This window comes from Nothobranchius furzeri, chromosome 11 (genome assembly GCF_043380555.1).
Source record: "Nothobranchius furzeri strain GRZ-AD chromosome 11, NfurGRZ-RIMD1, whole genome shotgun sequence".
Taxonomy (NCBI): domain Eukaryota; kingdom Metazoa; phylum Chordata; class Actinopteri; order Cyprinodontiformes; family Nothobranchiidae; genus Nothobranchius; species Nothobranchius furzeri.
Genome location: NC_091751.1, coordinates 23,391,517 through 23,412,283, shown reverse-complemented (window position 1 = coordinate 23,412,283; position 20,767 = coordinate 23,391,517). Strand labels below are relative to the sequence as shown.

At 42.6% G+C, this 20,767-nt stretch overlaps 1 protein-coding gene and 1 long non-coding RNA gene across 3 annotated transcripts in view; one reads left to right on the top strand and one right to left on the bottom strand.

Annotated features, from left to right (window-relative positions):
- The window catches only part of LOC139073262 (uncharacterized), a 55,955-nt gene extending 46,436 nt beyond the window's left edge, over positions 1-9,519 (top strand). Inside the window, exons 2-4 of one of the 2 annotated variants that reach the window (XR_011521949.1) lie at positions 5,335-5,427; positions 5,663-5,711; positions 8,671-9,519. This is a non-coding gene — a long non-coding RNA (uncharacterized lncRNA). Of the gene's footprint in view, positions 1-5,334; positions 5,712-8,670 lie in introns of both variants that reach the window. The other variant, XR_011521948.1, reaches the window with a different exon arrangement.
- The window catches only part of thsd7aa (thrombospondin, type I, domain containing 7Aa), a 114,056-nt gene extending 103,790 nt beyond the window's left edge, over positions 1-10,266 (bottom strand). Inside the window, exon 1 of the mRNA XM_015955744.3 lies at positions 9,819-10,266. Within this exon, the coding sequence (XP_015811230.3) occupies positions 9,819-9,972 (154 nt within the window). The 5' untranslated portion in view covers positions 9,973-10,266. The remainder of the gene's footprint in view (positions 1-9,818) is intronic.
- Between the last annotated feature and the right edge of the window lie 10,501 nt (positions 10,267-20,767).

Sequence of the window (20,767 nt, the reverse complement as noted above, 5' to 3'; positions counted from 1 at the left end):
TTTAGGTCCTTCCTGTCCAACAGTCATTGTGCCATGAAGAGGCTGATCCCACGCACTCACATTTTTGGGAGAGCTGATAGGACCCTCCCACAGTTTGAATGAGTTTTGCATCCTAGAACCCAGAATGCTGGAAACAGCCATCTGGCGCCTCAGGGGGGAAAGCAGTGCGTGACCAACACCATCTATAGTGGGGACGGTGTGCGTCTGACTTCTACTCAGGACGTTGTTGATCGGTGGGCAGAATACTTCGAAGACCTCCTCAATCCCACCGAGACGTCTTCCAGTGAGGAAGCAGAGTCTGGGGACTTTGGGTTGGCCTCTCAAATCTCTGGTGATGAGGTCACCGAGGTGGTTTAAAAGTTCCTCTGTGGCAAGGCTCCAGGGGTGGATGAGATCTGCCCGGAGTTCCTTAAGGCTCTGGATGTTGTGGGGCTGTGTTGGCTGACGCGGCTCTGCAATATAGCGTGGACATCGGGGACAGTCCAACTGGACTGGCAGACCAGGGTGGTGGTTCCCTTATTTAAAAAGGAGGACCGCAGGGTGTGTTCCAACTACAGGGGATCACACTCCTGAGCCTTCCTGGTAAGGTCTATTCAGGGGTTCTGGAGAGGAGGGTCCGTCGGATTGTTGAGCCTCAGATTCAGGAGGAGCAATGTGGTTTTCGTTCTGGCCGTGGAACACTGGACCAGCTCTATACCCTTAGGGGGATCCCGGAGGGTGCGTGGGAATTTGCTCAACCAGTCTACATGTGTTTTGTGGATTTGGAGAAGGCGTTTGACCGCTTCCCTTGGGGGGGCCCTGTGGGGGTTACTCCAGGAGTATGGGGTACCAGGCCCTCTGATACTGGATGCTAGGTTCCTGTATGACCGGTGTCAGAGCTTGGTCCGCATTGCCGGCAGTAAGTCGGGCTCGTTCCCAGTGAGAGTTGGACTCTGCCAAGGCTGCCCTTTGTCACAGATTCTGTTCATAACCTTTATGGACAGGATTTCTAGGTGCAGCCGAGGTGTGGAGAGCATCCGTTTTGGTGGCCTGAGGATCAGGTCTCTGCTTTTTGCAGATGATGTGGTCCTGTTGGCTTCATCAGAACATGATCTTCAGCTTTCACTGGAGCGGTTTGTAGCCGAGTGTGTAGCAGCTGGGATGAGAATCAGCTCCTCTAAATCTGAGACCATGGTCTTGATTCGGAAAAGGGTAGAATGCCTTCTCCGGGTCAGGGATGAGGTCCTGCCCCAAGTGGAGGAGTTTAAGTATCTCGGGGTCTTGTTCACGAGTGAGGGAAAACTGGAGCGTGAGATCGATAGGCGGATTGGCGTTGCATCTGCAGTGATGCAGGCGTTGTACCGGTCTGTCGTGGTGAAGAGAGAGCTGAGTCAGAAGGCAAAGCTCTTGATTTACTGATCGATCTACATTCCTACCCTCACCTATGGTCATGAGCTTTGGGTAGTGACCGAAATAACGAGATCGTGGATACAAGCAGCCGAAATGAGTTTTCTCCGAAGAGTGGCTGGGCTCTCCCTTAGAGATAGGGTGAGAAGCTCGGTCATCTGGGAGGGGCTCAGAGTAGACCCGCTGCTCCTCCACATCGAGAGGAGCCAGTTGAGGTGGCTCGGGCATCTGGTCAGGATGCCTCCTGGATGCCTCCCTGGTGAGGTTTTCCGGGCATGTCCAACCGGGAGGAGACCTAAAGGTAGACCCAGGACACGTTGGAGGGATTATGTCTCTCACCTGGCCAGGGAACGCCTTGGGATTTCTCCGGAGGAGCTGGCCCAAGTCGCTGGGGAGAGGGAAGTCTGGGCCTCTCGCCTTAGGCTACTGCCCCCGCGACCCGACTCCGGATAAGCGGATAAAAATGGATGGATGGAAATAGAATAGAATAGAATAGAAAAATATAAAAGAATATAATAAACTAAATTGAATAGAATAGAACATAGTAGAGTAGAGTAGAGTAGAGTAGAGCAGAGTAGAGTAGAGTAGAGCAGAGTAGAGTAGAGTAGAGCAGAGTAGAGTAGAGTAGAGTAGAGTAGAGTAGAGTAGAGTAGAGCAGAGCAGAGCAGAGCAGAGCAGAGCAGAGTAGAGTAGAGTAGAGTAGAGTAGAGTAGAGTAGAGTAGAGTAGAGTAGAGTAGAGTGGACATTCATTGTCATGTTCCAGCGCTAATGCACACACTCATACCAAAAGTTCATTATCAGCTTTAAGGCGGAGCTTATCATTTTAAACAAATAGGATGATGTAGGATGAAGGAAAATGGCTGCAGCTTGCTAGCAGATCCATTCCTGGGGACATCCATACAACCTGAAGACCACTTTTATTTCAAAATAAATAAATAATAAAAACACTAAATGGAATCTTTCAACTTTAAAACTAAAACCAGAAAGTTTGAGCTCTGAAGAGAATGTCCTCTCAGTTGCTTCAGGTTGGGAGTAGGGTTTTCTGATGTTCTAGTCAGCTGATGACAGAAGCAGGTCAAGAAGTTCTTTATGCCCTAGGCCCATCCGGTGGCTCGTTTCAGGCTCTTACCGAGTCTCGTGGAACCTGATTAATCAGGACGTATTGATGTGATTAGAGGGATACATCCACACTCCTACTGTTTGATGTGAGCCGTGATGGATTAGGATCAGGTGATGTTTACTGTAATCCTCAGCTCTGTGGGGAGGAAATGGGTTCTTTAGTTGTTCTTGAGCCATCCAGCATAAAGATGACTCAGCTACTGACATTCGAGTTGTTCAAGGTCAGTTGTCTACAGGGCCTTTAGAATAATAGCTCAACAGAATAAAAACTAGATGTGGCGTTTTTCTCATCACGTTTATTAAAGAAATGAAGTATTTAAATATAAATGTATGTAAAATCGTATGTTGAAGGTAATGTTTCAAGGGTGTCGTGTCATGTTTGCAAAAAGTAGTATGCAGAAATGAGCTGCTGTTGGCGTTTTTGAAGCATATGGCTGCGTCAGTCACGCGTAGGGTTGCCAACCGTCCCTTGAAAAACGGAATCGTCCCGTATTTAGAAACAAAAGTGCACGTCCCGTATTGAACTCAAAAGGGACGCACTTTGTCCCGTAATATAGTATGGATCAAAATTAGTCTGTAGTCTATTACCGGAATTAACGCTTTGTTTGAAAGCCAGCCCTTCGCCTGCTCTGTGACCAATGAGCTGACCGCATGCTTACATACGAATATGACGATACAGATTACCGTTTATTTCATTGGTCGAGGTCGCTTGGGGAGAAGATACCGGAAGAAAACAGACGACAGCAAACAGCACGGCCAACAGGGAAACTAACGCCGACACTGCTGTACAAGTCTCGGACGACAGTACCCCTCCGAGAAAGAAGAAAAAAGGCTTCAAAAATACAGGGAGGAATGGGAAAAGGAAAATTCCTGGCTGGAAAAACTGCGCAATAACACCTATAAAGCGCACTGCACCGTGTACCGGCGCAGTTTTTCCATAGGGCATGGTGGACTGACTGACCTCAAGCAACATGCTTCTAGTAGTAGCCACATGAAAAACATAAAGGACGTGAAAGCACGGGGAACCCTCGATCAGTTTGTCGTCCACAAGGCCACGGCAGAAGCAGATATGGTAAGTAAACATTGCTTTTTTAAACCCTCTGGTTAAAGTGAAGGTATTTATATGAAGAAAAAAAACCACTGTGTTGGGGCTTGTTTACTATTATTTTTATTATTTTTGTTGTCTGTTTCTGTTTTGTCATTAGTTTTTCTATTTTTTTTTTTTCAACTTGGGTGTTTAGTTTCGATGTAGCCTTGTCTTGGTTTATATGTTGTTTGGATAATTTTAAACTAAAAGGATGGATAAATACATAATAAATAAAGTGAACTATTGTATTGTATAAAAGCTATACAATGCAATAAATATAAAATAAATGTTTTCCATTTATTTACCACTGTAAGTGTTCGATGTGGTGCTTATAACCCAGGTTTACTTCTTATCTCCATTGGCAGGTTAAACATCTCTATGGATGAGCTTTATGACGAGTGTGTCACTGCAACCAGGCTTCTGGAGCACCTCACCAAAGGACCTCAGGAGAAGGAAAAGTGGCAGTCCAAGGGAACAGCAGAGAAGAATATAGAAATTCTTCAGGCAGCTGACCTCTCCAACATCCAGCCTGTTGTATCCTTCGTACTCAGCCTCCCATCTTCCACTGGATTGGCAGAGAGGATTTTCTCTCTCATGAAGAATAAGTGGACTGATGTGCGGAACAAATGTTCTACTGAAATAATTAGATGTGAGCTCATTGTCACTCTAAATTGTGACATGTCTTGCTCAGAGTTTTACTCTGCAGTACTGAAAGACAACTCCTAAATGCAGCAAGATCTCAAAAGAAATACAAATGGAGAAAATAGTCTGTTTTCACATAATGTAGCTTTGAGCTTTTGAGTTCATGAGTTTGGACTTTTTTTTTTTTTACTTCAACCGTAGGCTACAGTCAAGGCCTTTGAGGCACAAATATGTTTACAGCTTCTCCACAGACTTTCTGTTTGCACTTTTCTAATTGCACTCAATGTGCAGTTACAGCGTTGCTCTTTCTGTTGTTTTCTATTAATTTATACAATTTTAAGTTGAGCAGAACAGAGTTGTTTTAAAGAGAGCTATTTATTTTCTAAAAAGTAAAGCATAACAGGCTACCGTTTAAGAAAGAGACCTACTTTTTTTTTTTAAATTTTGCACAAAAAGTTGAGCATAACAGTTTTCTGTTTAAGAAAACTACCTTTGTTACTTATAATAATTTTGTAATTTCACGCCATAAATAAATGGCTAAATGATCATTTGTTTCCCAATTTTTCATATCACAAAGAATATGCATCTTCTTAAACCAACTTCAAGTCAAATAGTAAAAAAAAAATCCTTTCACACACACAAAAAAAGAGCAAAAAAAATCACCACGCTGGGAAGGGTGGCCTGGAGCGGCCGGCCCTGCCCGCGAGGTGTCCCTTATTTATTTTTCAGGGAGTTGGCAACCCTAGTCACGCGTCTAGTTTTTTTTTTGTTCGTTACGCTTCCACAACACATCACCCTCAGCAGTGTGGATCGTGTCAGACAGGAAGTCAAACACGAAAGAAAAAACATCCGGAGTCTTTCAAAATAAAAGTCCATGTGCAGATTTCCAGTTGCTTAACTGGTAATAAAAAAGCATGTGAAACCTCCATAGCCAATGTGAGCCAAACAGAAAATAAACACATACTTTTCAGATCCACGCTGCCATCTTTCTCCTTGCTTGTTTCTGCGTTAACCAAAATCACATGTGGTCCTGCAATTCTCAAATATCGTACATAATTCCTGACGGGGGAAACTCTGGATTTCTGCTTTAATTCCTCAGCCTCTGCACGACCCGTGGGTGGAACTCTGACAGCAGCACCCCCCACCACCACCACCATCCCCCGCTGTCAGCCCTCTCACTGGGAGTAATGAGGTGCGTCACACACCATCCAGCACAAAGCCCATCGTGAGTGTGTGTGTGTGTGTGTGTGTGTGTGTGTGTGTGTGTGTGTGTGTGTGTGTGTGTGTGTGTGTGTGTGTGCGTGTGTGCGTGTGCGTGTGTGCGTGTGCGTGTGCGTGTGTGCATGTGTGTTTTCTGTCACTCTACTTTTTGAGCATGCTCAGGTATAAAAGTCTGTAATTATTAATTCTGTTTTTGTGTGAAGCAGACGAGAGGAGAGATTAGTGATGGCAGCGAGACAAAGACATTGCGCTGAGGTAGGTGGAGTGTGTACACACACAAACACACACACACACACACACACTCCAAACAGGGCGACCCGCCATGCAGAACACAACAGCTGAATCCATGCTCTTCAGACTCTCACAGAGTAATGGCGGCAATTTGGCACTTCATGAAGCTTGGTGTAAACAGACAGTTTCACCTGCCTCCATCAGCTCTAATAGCCCTGCTCAAGCTGGGTCAGTGAGGGAGCACTCAGGTGTTTAAAACAACAAAACCCTCCCAGACAAAAGCCCAGCAGGGGTATTGTAGTGCTGTTATACACACACACACACACACACACACACACGTGCGCGCACACACACACACACACACACACACACACACGCGCGCGCGCACACACACACACGCACACAGATGCATACACACTACTGAGAATAGGGATTAAACAACTATTCAATACGACATGGGCTGTAATAGAAATAAAGGAATCAACAAAAATCATTTATTTGTTCAAGAAACTGTGGAGACCTATGTTATAACTAGACAATCACATGTAGTTAAGGTTCAATAATGAAAACGTCAGTATCAGCTGAGTGTTGGTCACCTGGGGCATGGTGCTGATGAGGGACTGGGAGGACCTGAACAATTACATACCAGGGTATAGAGCAGTGATGGAGAGCTGACAGCCTACTGGTTATATCAGATAGATAGATAGATAGATAGATAGATAGATAGATAGATAGATAGATAGATAGATAGATAGATAGATAGATAGATAGATAGATAGATAGATAGATAGATAGATAGATAGATAGATAGATAGATAGATAGATAGATAGATAGATAGATAGATAGATAGATAGATAGATAGATAGATGATAGATAGATAGATAGATAGATAGATAGATAGATAGATAGATAGATAGATAGATAGATAGATAGATAGATAGATAGATAGATACCATGGTGGGGTGGAGATGGGTACGCGTCGCCCTCAGAAGACAATGACTGCTCTGACCGTTCGGTCAAACAACAAAAGGGTTTCAGGCCTGAAGTCTGAGCAGACTGTTCCGATCTCATCCAAACAATACAAAAGAACTCCTAAAGCATGTTACCATAAAACCACTTTTATAATCTACCTCTGAGCTAAAAGAAAAGATGCATCTGATGATCGAATCCACTTTGTTTGTGGAGCACTTTGAACACAGCTATCTCGACCAAAGTGCTGAAATAAACATCTGAGACCAAATACACATAAAAATTCTAAAACCTTAAAGAAACATGAATGCATCACATCAGTCAATCAGTGGACGGCCACAGCAAAATCCTGATCATCACTCAGCTTCAGCTTCACCTAGCTGCTGAGGCCTTAAAAGATGTGATGCAGTACAAAGCTGAAGAAGGTCAGTTAAACAGGTGAGATGGTGACGTGTGCTCTGACCTGCTGGTGCCCATCAGCAGAGGAGCAGCAGCCTTTAGGTGGGAGAGAATCTGACTCCTCACTCAGCCATGTTTTTGCAGGACAGAGATAGTAGGTTTTTATAGGATTTGACCAGGTAGTCCGGTATGTGCTGGTCCTGATTCAGTCTGTAACCCAGGGACAGGAAGTCTGCCCGGATCCATGCTGGTTCCTTAGAAGAACCAAATCCAGTTTATAGTTTTGCTCCAAATCTCCAAACGTTGAGTTTTTTACTCAAGTTCTACGTCGTCCAACGAGCCTCAGACAGCCAGGAGTCGGCTCATAAACACGACTGAATCTAGGTTAACTTTGTCTGGCCAATCTGCTCCGGTTTCCCTCCTTAATCTCCTCCCTGCTCTAACACGGTGGGAGGTAGAGCCCGGAAAATCGGCAGGGATTTCTGTTCAGGGTGTCAGCAATCAAGCTGTTCAGATATGGAGCAGAAATGATCAATAATCATTCATTTCCTGTTCTCGCAGCGCTGGAAAATGAAAATATTTACATTTTGATTGAATGCTTCAGCATTCAAACAAAAGTATCCATTTTTTCACCTTTTGCCATCTTTCTATTAACTGTTTTTCAGCTTTTTAAGCAAATTTGGTATGAAAACATTCAGGACATGGACATGATGTTTTTTTGGTATTGATGTTTCAAATACTGTTATGAAGCTCAACAATTTCTGCAGTTTTCCTCTCATTATCTTCCTCGTTGGCTTACTGATTACTCATGTCGCGCCTTCATTTGCAGTGCCGCAGATTTTCAGAATACATATAAATATAATAGACATAGTAGAAATTGTGAGCAAATGGGTGGAGCCTAATTTTAAAGGCACTAGTCACAGTGACCAAGTGGGTGGAGCCTAACTTTAAAACAATTTTAGCTCCGTTTTAGCTTCACCTCAGTTCTTGAGCAGTTTCATCTGGCATGTTTTACAAGCATTCAAACAGCATTTCTGCAAGGAATGCAAATAATCCAGTTTTAATCCAGTGATTCATCACAGCAGAGACTAACGGACCCTTTGTTGTTTGTGTTTTGTTCTATTTACATGCTCGACATTTTTTTAATTAATGTCAGCTCTCTTTGTCCATAAAGCTCTTTTCGAAAATGAATCCAGTAAATAGTAAATGGTCTGTATTTATAGCTCCTTAACCCTAAACCCCCCAAGACACTTTACAACAGTCATTCACACACACATTCTTACACTGGTGGTGATGAGCTACAATGTAGCCACAGCTGCCATGGAGCACACTGACAGAGGCGAGGCTGTCATACACAGGCACCACCACCAGCAGGACAGGAGGGGAAGTGACTTGCCCAAGGACGCAACGACTGCAACAGAAACCTGCAACCCTCCGGTTACGGGATGAGCACTTAACTCCTCTGCCACTGCGCCTCTAACATACTATAACTGAATAAAATATTTTATAGTATATTTTATAGTTTTTGTTTTTTTGTTTACGTATTCCAACAGGAAGTCACATCATAAAGAACCTTTTACACACGCCAACAGGGATGTTTTCTTATTTTCTCAGATGTCTACAGGAAGATAGGAGGATGCAGATGATGGGGAGAACACCTCCAGTCAGAACCAGAACCACTTTAAAAGAAATCCTCAAACATTTTAGGTCAAAAAGACAAAAACTTGTATTTCCCTCAGCTGAGATGTTGTGGGATTGTGGGAGGGGCTTATTAAGACTAGTAATGAAAGGAGGGCACTGCTCTGAAAGGAGGGGCACTTCCTGTTGTTTACATTAATAAATCTGTTGAAAACAAACAGCTGTAATAAAAGCATCTGGTGTTTTTTTCAGGGCTGGTTTGTTTTCTCACACTTCTATAAAACTAAACAAGAGATGATTCCAGACCAGCCCTTTCCTGCTCCGGGAATGTGGAGTAAGATCTCAGTGAAGCCTTTGGAGGATGGAGACGAGCTAAAACATTAAACAGGAGAGAAGGAGGACATTGATCTCCAGATGCACCAGAGGCTCTTCTATCCCGATGGGTCGATGGAGATCCATACCCCACTCCTTCTCCAATCATCACTCCTCCCCCTCATCTTCCATCCAATCACCGCACCATCCATCAATATTGTCCTTGTGACCATGTGCTCCTCTCTCACGGCCGAGGGGTCGGCACCACCCATCACTGCTGCACCACCACCTCCACTTCTACACCAGTGTCAGGGCTGCTGGTGGTTGCGCTGCTATTATTGAGTGTATACAGTTTCTAATCAGTGCACACACACACACACACACACACACACACACACACACACACACACACACAGACTGTGATAAATGAGTCCAACAAGCAATGGGGCAGCTGAAGACTCCCAGCTGCCTCCAGGAGGACGCTCTGCCCAAGAGCAGCTCCACACCTTACACCTTCAACACCCATTCTGGGGTCAAGAGACGTTCCCATCTGGGACTGCAGTAAACATGTTCTCACATGATACTGTAGCAAGACGGCTCCATCACCCTGGTGAGGAAGAGGAGGCTCTGGCATAAACTTCTACGTGTGTGGAAAGACCAAAAGATTTAATGAGATTTAATGGATGACGGAGCAGTACAAGAGCGCCGAGCTTCCCTTATAAAGGAATAGGGGATGAGCAGAGTGAGACTGGAACCCAAACTGGGAATCCCCAGACCCAGGAGGTGTGATGGGGACAGGAGATGGACCATACCTGTCTGCCAGATGTAGAAGGGTTTAGTTTCCACTGCGGTTTGTGCATCTAGAGTCCACATGGAGAGAAAGAGCAGCGCTAACCTCCACAAACAGGAGCTTACAGGGTGCTCGAACAGCCCCAGTAGAAACCGGGTCCTCCCAGGCAGACCCATAGTCCCCACTTGGTACTGTAGACCCCAATGCAGTCAGTAGGAAGAGCCAGCCCGGGAGTGCTGAAGTCCCTCTTTTGTCCACAACAATAGTGTGTCCAAGTAGAAATAATCCAGAGCAAACAAAGCGGAAGGCTCCCAGCGTTTTCTCCCTATGCCCTCCTTCTTCTCTGAGCTTCCTAACGAGGAACAATGAAGTCCGGCAGCAGCACAACCAGGAACAATGGATCAGAAAGCCCAGCCTGCTTCTGCTGCTGCTGCTGCTGCTGCTGCATGCTGCTTTGATGCAGAGCCTCCCTCCCTCTCTCTCTCCCTCTCTCTCTCCCTCTCTCTCTCCCTCTCTCTCTCTCTCTCTCTCTCTCTTACACACAAGCACACATGCTCTCCTCCCTCCTCCATCCCCCCTCTTCCTCTTGCCCTCTCAACAGATCCAGTGAAGCCCTTCTGCTCTGGTTGATGTAAAATGTTTTGTTTACTCATAAAAGAGACCACCATCCTAAAACTGACTTTGAAAACCTGCCAATCTCAAAGGCATCAGGTGTAGCAGTTTTCATTATTAGGAGAAATAAATGATCTCAAAATAAACCAAACAGTATGGAGCGCTGTTTATAAAGTAACACGTTACCCTTAGACAGGCAGGAGCTAATCGTAGTCCCCAATGTCTCACTGAAACACTACATGTCACAACAATGTAATAAATTTATTAATGATTAAAAAATAAATAAATATAAATAAAACATTTCTACATAAATTATTAAGCCATTAAATATATCTTATATTTCCTCTAAGCGTTTATTAAATTGCAGTAGAAATGTTTTATAGCACAAAGTGTTTCAAAATAATTTAAAAAAAAAATTATTTTTATTTGGATTTGGAGAAGGCGTTCGACCGCCTCCAGGAGGCCCTGTGGGGTGTATGGGGTACCAGGCCTGCGGGGTCCCTCTATGACCGGTGTCAGAGCTTGGTCTGCATTGCCGGCAGCGAGAGTTGGACTCCGCCAAGGCTGCCCTTTGTCTCCGATTCTGTTCATAACCTTTATGTTTATGTTTATTCATTTAGCAGACGCTTTTATCCAAAGCGACTTACAATTTATAACCTGTAGGTCATGTTGTGATCTGTGGGGGAAACCGGAGTACCCGGAGGAAACCCACACATGCATGGGGAGAACACGCAACTCCACGCAGAAAGGCCGCAGCCGAGCCTTTATGGACAGGATTTGTAGGTGCAGCCAAGGTGTTGAGGACATCTGTTTTGGTGGCCTGAGGATCAGGTGGTCCTGTTGGCTTCATCAGAATGTGATCTTTGGCATTCACTGGAGCAGTTTGCAGCCTGAGACCACGGTCTTGAGTCGGAAAAGGGTAGAATGCCTTCTCCAGGTCAGAGATGAGGTTCTGCCCCAAGTGGAGAAGTTTAGGTATCTCTGGTCTTGTTCACGAGTGAGGGAAAGCTGGAGCGTGACATCGACAGGCAGATTGGTGCTGCATCTGCAGTGATGTGGGCGTTGTACCGGTCTGTCATGGTGAAAAGAGAGCTGAGCCAGAAGACAAAGCTCTCGGTCAGTGTCGCTGTACGTTCCCACCCTCGCCTTTTTTCACAAACTTTGGGTAGTGACGGAAAGAACCAGATCGTGGATACAAGCAGCTGAAATTAGTTTTCTCCACAGGGTGGCTGGGCTCTCCTTTAGAGATAGGGTGGGAAGCTCAACCATCCAGGAGGGGCTCGGAGTAGATCCGCTGTTCCTCCACATCGAGAGGAGCCAGTTGAGGTGGCTTCGACATCTAATTAGGATGCCTCCTAGACGCCTCCCTGGTGAGGTTCTCCAGGCGTGTCCAACCGGGAGAAGACCTAAATAAAGACCTAAGACACGCTGGAGGGACTATGTCTCTCTCCTGGGCAGGGAACACCTTGGGGATCCCCTGGAGGGGCTGACCCAAGGAGCTGGGGAAGTCTGGGTTTCTCTGCATAGGCTGCTGCCCCTGAGACCCGACCCTGGATAAGTGGCTGAAAATGGATGGATGAAATTTTCATTTCTTTCTTTATTCATGTTGACATTAAAAGTCAAAATTTAAACTTGTACAGTGCCTTGCAAAAGTATTCATAACCCTTTAAACATTATCGCGCTTTGACACCTTAAAACCATGTACCTAACACAAAGTAGCAGATGATTGTGAAACGGAATTAAAGTGATAAATGGTTTTAAAACTTTTAAACAATTAAAAATCTGAAAATGTGACCCCTCGCGCACTCTGCATCAGTCCAGGTACTCCCGAAGGTGTGCGTGCACACGCTCTGTGATTGACATCTGTATAGGGCACCTAAGTCACGCCCACCTATATCTGGACCATGGGTCCCCAGAAGAACTAAGAAACGAATGCAAGTCAAAGGGGCTACAAACGCTATTTTCTACATCCGTTTGTTATGTGCCATGGATTTCACACATGATGTCTGGGAATTTTAAAGGTGTATTTTAATGCCAAGAACTGGCTTATTTTTGAACGGCGGGGTTAATTAATTTTTGTTTGAATATACGCCTAGGACTACAAAGGCGCATCACCAAATTGATGTTGTGGAACTAGACACAGAGAAAAGCAGAGAAAAAATGGCTGTAAGTTCAGCAAACTTCAAATCCTTCCTTCAGGAGGAAAGAATGACTATAAATCTGACCATATGGAAAGCAGCAGCTACTCTAGGGTAGAGTAGATTATGTGGTGCGATGTACCAACGTCTGATTTGTCGTCATGCTAATTACAAACTTTTACAAACTGATAAATCTCAAAGTACGTGACAGGCGTGGTCAAAACACCCAGCACTACTTTTCATTTTAATTGAAGAACAACATATGTGCGATCCAGGGCTTAAGGTGTATGCCACTTTTGTGGCTAAGGCACGATAAATAACTTCTGGGTCGCTCCTGTTTACCAGCTTCATTTCTTTAAACAACTCGGGAAGTTTTTGTGTGCCGTTATTGAATTACAAATGCCGGCACAACAGCACCAGCTCAGCACAGATTTGGCAGCCTTGCAGGCTTACAGATTGTGAATGAAAACTAGTTCTTAGTTGACCATTTTGAAAGGAGAAAAACTGGCAACCCTCCAGTTGACGTAGAAGGAAATCTGTTTCAGTATAACCTTTCTTCCAACATGAGACATTAGACTGTTTTGTGATTATTTATTGTAAAATTATTATCTATCGTTCCTTTAAATCTGAAAAGAAATGTGGAGGTTTGATTACATGAATCCTGTTTAATGGGGGTAGCCCACCATAATTAAGGTAAGGTGAGGGGAAGCCCTTTGAGGAATCTGACTCTAGGGGCTGGCTGCTGGCGTTTCTCTGTGTTCGCGGATCAGATCTTAATTGTTCTAATATTAATAAACAACAGTCCGTTCTGATTGGCCCAAAACCTGAGAACTGAGTCTGAGAAAAACATTTACACAGAAACCCTTCAGAAGAGCCGATAAATATTTTAAAATATATATATTTTGAAGCTCTTTGCCCTTAGTTAATCTGTAGGAAAATAATTTAAACCAGTCTTAGTTAAATTCTTATTTTTATGCTGAGCATTTGCTAAAATAAAAATAAAAAGTAACAGATTGCTCAGATTTGAAAGAAACACCAGGGCTGTTTGTATCTGAATCAATCAATCACCCAATCAATCAGTCAGTCAGTCAGTCAGTCAATCTATCTATCTATCTATCTATCTATCTATCTATCTATCTATCTATCTATCTATCTATCTATCTATCTATCTATCTATCTATCTATCTATCTATCTATCTATCTATCTATCTATCTATCTATCTATCTATCTATCTGTCTGTCTATCTATCTATCTATCTATCTATCTATCTATCTATCTATCTATCTATCTATCTATCTATCTATCTATCTATCTATCATCTATCTATCTATCTATCTATCTATCTATCTATCTATCTATCCATCCATCCATCCATCCATCCATCTATCTATCTATCTATCATCTATCTATCTATCTATCTATCTATCTATCTATCTATCTATCTATCTATCTATCTATCTATCTATCTATCTATCTATCTATCTATCATCTATCTATCTATCTATCTATCTATCTATCTATCTATCTATCTATCTATCTATCTATCTATCCATCTATCTATCTATCTATCTATCTATCTATCTATCTATCTATCTATCTATCTATCTATCTATCTATCTATCTATCTATCATCTATCTATCTATCTATCTATCTATCTATCTATCATCTATCTATCTATCTATCTATCTATCTATCTATCTATCTATCTATCTATCATCTATCTATCTATCTATCTATCTATCTATCTATCTATCTATCTATCTATCTATCATCTATCTATCTATCTATCTATCTATCTATCTATCTATCTATCTATCTATCTATCTATCTATCTATCTATCTATCTATCTATCTATCTATCATCTATCTATCTATCTATCTATCTATCTATCTATCTATCTATCTATCTATCTATCTATCTATCTATCTATCTATCTATCTATCTATCTATCTATCTATCTATCTATCTATCTATCTATCTATCTATCTATCTATCTATCTATCTATCAAACAAACAAACAAACAAACAATAAATAAATAAATGTGTTCATCATGATGGATGATTATCTGCTCTTTGGGAACACCAACCGGTCCTCTGCTCTGAGGCTGGAGTACAGCAGGAGGAGGCGAAACGGATCCCGTGGAGGCTCGGTGACAGGACTTACGGTAAGCAGCAGCATTAATTACAGCTGATGGAGCACAAGCCATAACAAGGTTTTGAGGAACCATGCAGGCGGGTTTTTCATCTGTCACTCATGCTCCCGCTCGTTTCCCCATCCCCCATCCCCCAAACCCCCGCTGCACTCCCTGCGACCCCCCAGCATCTGCAGGGCTCTACCAATGGGAGCTCTACTACAGTATTCCTTCCCAGAGACAAGAACTTCCAGGTCTGGTGTAATCATACTCACTGCCTGTCATGCTGCTTAACTCCAGTCACGTGCTCCATGCTGGATTTTTATACATCACAGAGTTATGGAACATGTGGGTTTCCGTGTTTCTGCCCTTGGGCGTGAAAACAGCCTGCATGGAAAAAACAACAAGCCTCTATTTCATAAACATTTTCATTTGATCAGGTTCAAACTTCATGTGCATGGCTTTAAACATTTGATTCCAAACTCAAATCTGGAAATAACATAGATAGTCTCACAATTGCAGTTTCTCCACTGAGCATCTACGGAGGGAATCAGAGAGATGTGGAGGAAATGAAGAGCAGGGGATTAAATAAAATAAGATCAGTGTCCACATCACCCACATAAGTCATGTTTAACTGAATGAGATTATAGGACTAGATTTGTTACCTTCATTTTTATGTAAACATATTTAAATATGCAGATTTATCTTCAGCTGAGAGAAAAGAAATGGTCTTTTTTATTATTTTAATAACATAAATAAAAAGAAGCAGCACTTTTCTTTCATGACTTTCTGCAACCAGAAAATGGACGTACTCTCAATAAATGGGTCAGTAGAATTGTGTGTGTTCTTCGAGCCCACTAGGACTGGTGGTGTGAAAAAAAATCCAGGTCATTAAAGAGTTGATGCCTGAATCGGTGCCGCACCAGGGACTCGGCTGGGGTGTGTGAGGGGAAAGACGGCCAAATTGTAAATGGGTCAATAGGCTCCTACATTTAGTCAAACGCAGAACGATCAATGTGTTTGAATCAGGAAAGTGATCGATTCAAACTTTTCTGAAAAGAAAGACATTTTGTTTCTGATCTAAGACTAAAGAAAATTACAAAAACATACAAACAACAGAAAGAAACGCCATTTCAAACGGTCAGTGTGCATTTTGTTATTTTCCAATGATTACTGGAATTAAAAACATAGTTTTATTGCCCCTCACTGGGCGACCAACTGACCCTGGTGAAGGGTAAAACAATCTGTCAATGGGGTAATCAAAATGTGCTTTCATAGAATTCTTAAAACTAGCAAATAAATCAAAAATTAGATTATTTGGCTAGTTTGAAGAATTCTAGCCACATCCATTGAAGTGGTATCAGCCGGCTGTTTCTCCTTCTCTAATATCATTGAGCGGAAAACTGCTCACACCAGTGGTGTTCTTTTGCAAAATGTGCGTGTGTGTAATGAAGGGAAAACCCAGGGAAACGCGGTGGTTCAGTGAGACAGACAACAGGATGGTCCAATCATTGGTTTCGGACCGAGCCGTGTTATTGTCTGAGGTTTTCAGACAAATGCACAAGAACCACCTTGTTACGTTTTTGTTTGTTTTGTTCTAATCATCATAGTATATTTATAGATATTCCAGGTTAGAATGTATGAAAGAAATGTTTTAGCCAACTTGTTTGGCAGATTTGTTTTTGTAGCTTTAAGTGCTCGCTTATTTCTGACTCAAGCCCCCCAAACGCACATCTGCTGCTGTGGCCCCCAGACTCTGGAGCTCTCTCCCCCTGAGCCAGAGATAAGTGGACTCAGTGATCTCCTTTAAAAAGCAGCTGAAACTCACCTGTTCAGGCTTTGGTGCAACGTCCTGTTCATCCTCTTCTTCCTCACCAGCTTCTTTTCATGCTGCTGGTTCTGTCAATTCTGTATTTTTCTGACTCACATCTTTTCCTTTTTTTAAATGTTTCTTATTTTTATCCTTTTTTTTCTCTATTTTTCATTATAATTTTTTAAAATAATTTTTCTAATAAATCGTGCTTGTGAAGCGCCTTGTGATTTTTATCTGGCGAGCCGCTAAAAGAACCATTCTTTCTCTTATTTTAGTTATTCAGTCATGTTTACATAAATGTTGCAGTGACTTATAACACATGTACTACGTTTCTGTTAAGATTGGATTCCAATTTAATTGCATGTTTTTATTTTTAAAAAGTAATGCAACAGTTACTTTTCCTGGTTACTTTCAACTCAGTTACTAACTCAATTCCTTTTTGAAGAAATAGTAACTGTAACTGATTAAATTTTCAAAGTAACTTGCTGAACACTATAATCCTATGTCACTGAAAAATATGATGAAAGCTAACTCACTTATTTTTCATTTCATGTGGAAAAATAAAAATCCCTAAATTTTATTGTCTGTTAAAAACTATGAGAAAGGTGACATCACTGCATTGGACTTTGAAGCCATGGCTGAAGAGTTAACGCTCTACCCACTAGAGGGCAGTAGGACTCTAGGAACATGATAACCCTAGCTTGGGCACCAGAGGAGGACTTGGGGGTTGACTTCAGCTGTGACTGAAAGTTAAATGATGTTAAATGCATTATCTTATATGATAATAGCATTATAATAATAATAATAATAATAATAATAATAATTATTATTATTATTATTATTATTATTATTATTATTATTATTATTATTATTATTATTATTATTATTATTATTATTATATTTTTTTGTATATTTGTATGCTTTCACTGAAGTGCCAGAATCAATCCATGCTTCTAAGGCAGTTTCAGGGTTAGTTTATGGAAAGCGTCCTTCTGATGATGTGGGCACTTCCGAGAAGAACAGTCTTCTGGATTTCTTGGATTGTTGGGTTTCCAGGAATCTTATTATTATTATTATTATTATTATTATTATTATTATTAGCTTTACAGTAAGTATACAAATAATATGTATAAAACAGCCTAGAGGCTCTTTAATGCAATGTCAAGAATGCAGAACTGTCAAGTACACAGGTTGCAGGAACGGCCAATCACACATTAGCAAGTATCAGCAGAGCCATTAGATGAGCTTATGGGTGGTTCTAATGGGAAACAGGCTTCAACACGAGTGGTTGTTTTCCCCTTGTTCCTGGTGCTCAACCAGTGTCGATAAAACATCGTAAAAATGTTTTGGGATGGTAAAAAAGTGCACGGGACGAAAATTGACTTTGGAAAAAGTCCATGGTCGTACTCTAGTACTATTGGTCCTTCTGACCACAGAGCAGGCAAGGAGGGTGGAGTGTCTTGCCCAAGGACACAACAATTGATGTGACTCAGTGACCTAGTGGTAGAGTAGGTGACCTGGGACTGGGAGATCGGAGTTCAAATCCCGGTCGGGTCATACCCAAGACTTTAATAATGGTACCCAATTCCTCCCTGCTTTACACTCAGCTTTAAGGGGTTGGATTGGGGAGTTAAACCATCCAAATAGTTCCAGAGCACAGCCATGTCTGCAGCTCACTGCTCTCCACAGAGATGGATCAAATGCAGAGTACAATTTTGATTTCACCAGTGTGTGTGAGAACTATGGGACTTTAATCTTTAAGACTGTAGGGGACACAGTTTGAAGGGCCCACCAATGACAGGGCAAACATTTAACCCCTGAGCTACCATCACCTGTTACCAAGTAACACAGTGGAAAACAGCATGGACATAAGAGGAAAATTACCTATTGCTAGAATATATTGGAAGTTGTTTTTCAATCTTTTTGTATTTTTATTTTTACATTTGTTTCTTAAACTTAATTAAAAAAAAGACAGATTAAAACAACATGACCGTATTTAACAGGGAATGGCACAGCTGTCTGCTGCAGAAAAGCTGCAGCGCCAGTGGGATGCAGACCCTGAAAAACTGACAAAATACCAACATAAAGAGAATGAGAGGTGGAGTAGGGCCGGAGAAAAGTTAAAAAAGGAATTGTTTGACCTCGGTGAAAGAGAGAAGAGAGCAGAGAGAAAGAAATGTTGGTAAGAGAAGAGAAAAAGATGCAGGCCATGCTTTGAGTTAACACCTCCTTCAAGTCCACAAGATTTTTTGCTTTTTGGATTTGTTTTTGTTCTTTCACATTAGGGAGGGCGGAGCCACAGCGCCCCCTGTGGATAATCCACCACTAATTATAGTAGACGCAATGAGTCACACTGTGTGTGTTTAAATCTCAGGAGAAATGAGAGAACACTTTCAGGACTAAAGTTCACCTGAACTTTAAACACACACCTACTCCACAGTATGGTGTACTTTCCTGTACATCTGAAACCACTACTTCTTGTTCTGACTTCACGTAAACGTGTACATGTGCTGCAGACGCTTTAATCCCCCTGACAATGTCAGCCAGAAGGTGGATATTAATAGTGGAGTTTGGGGATGAGAGAAATACTCACCCTGGTGGTCCTGTTACTGATCCGTCCCTCAGAGAGAGCCAGTAATAGTCATTACAGGTCAGGTGTTGGAGTTGTATTACCAGGCAGGCATGCCAACCCCGATTGAGCCCAGTGTTGCTTTGTGTTTCGCTTCACAGCCTCCACACTTCAAATCAACCCTTCTATATGTTCTAACCTCTTAGGGAAGGAAGGCAGCACAGAGCATCCGGGTTAAACAGTTCACATCAACTAGAACAAAAGACTAACAACAGGTCCACAGTTTAGGATTGAAACAATAGCGCACTATCCAAGTATCAGATTATTTCTGCAGCAACGATTTTTGGTCATAGATTCAGGGGGCATTCGTAGGCAGTTCCTTTCAACGTTGAGGAGCCGTGCCATGGATGCTTGAGCTTAGCCTATCTCTAGTCTGAGCTTGGCCACATGACAGAGAAAACTTTGGCTGCTTGAATTCACGATCTTGTTCCTTTGATCACTGCTTGATACTCATGACCTTAAGGAGGATTTGGATGAAGATTGTCTCGTAAAGTGAGAGCTTTGCATGCTAGCTTAGATCCCGCATTACCACAACAGACAGGTATAACGTCGACATTACTGCAGATGCTGCTCCAATCCGCCTGTTGGTTTCCCACTCCCTCCTTCCCTCACTTGTGAAAAGGCCTCCAGATACATGAACACCTCCACTTGAGGTAGTAACTCTCCTCCAGGTCAAGGGCCATCTATCCCATACTCAGTGAGTATCCCCCACAGTGTGCCACTGGGGACACAGCCATCAGCCTTCTCAAGATCTACAAAACACATGTTGACCAGTTGGGCCAACTCCAATGAGCCTCCAGAGCACTAGTGAGTGTAAAGCCTTCGTCCACCGTTCCATGGCCAGGATGAAAACCACGTTGTGATGACCCCACTACGATGGTGCACCACCCCTGATGTTCACGATCTGCCTATCTCCCTATTCTGTTCCTCGGGTTTTCCCAGTATGTCTTTTTTATTCAAGTTATTTTCGCGTGTCAGGTTTCTACCCATTAGTTTGTTAGTGTTATTTTCCAAGCTTTATCATATCGTACTCATGTTCAATGAGTCACACTGTGGTTATTCACTGACTTTCCTTGTTTATCATTTGAAGTCTTAGTTTGCCATCTCCTATCAGTCGCCTTGTTTTTTGCCCTGAGCACTTCAGTAATCGGTTTATCTGTATGTTTTTCCTGTTTCCCCTGGTTCCCTGCATTTAGGATATTCTGTTTCTGTAGCTTCGCTGCTATTTATTTTAGTGTTTAAATAGTTTTTGGTTCTGAACCGGGGCTTACACTAGCACCAACTCAAAGCTGGGCAAGAGCTTGTGCTTGCTAAGAACTCCGCACACATTCTGATACAACCATTACCAAAGCTGCATTACTCAGTTATTTTTCCAACACAGCAAAGAGTTGTTTTACGTCGTTTTTGCTGACATTTTGGCTAGCGCCGTAGCCTTACTCAGAGCTCGCCGCTGTTGTTGGCGTCACTTTCTTCTCTGTTTATCCACGGAGGGTGACATCGTCCTCTGCTGTTCATGCTCCCCTCGCCAGTGACACAATCCCGTGCGTGATCCAATGTATAGAGGAGCAGTAGCTCAACAGGTTGAGCAGGTTGTCCAGTAATCGGAAGGTTGAAGGTTCGATCCCGGCTCTGGACAGAGAATTC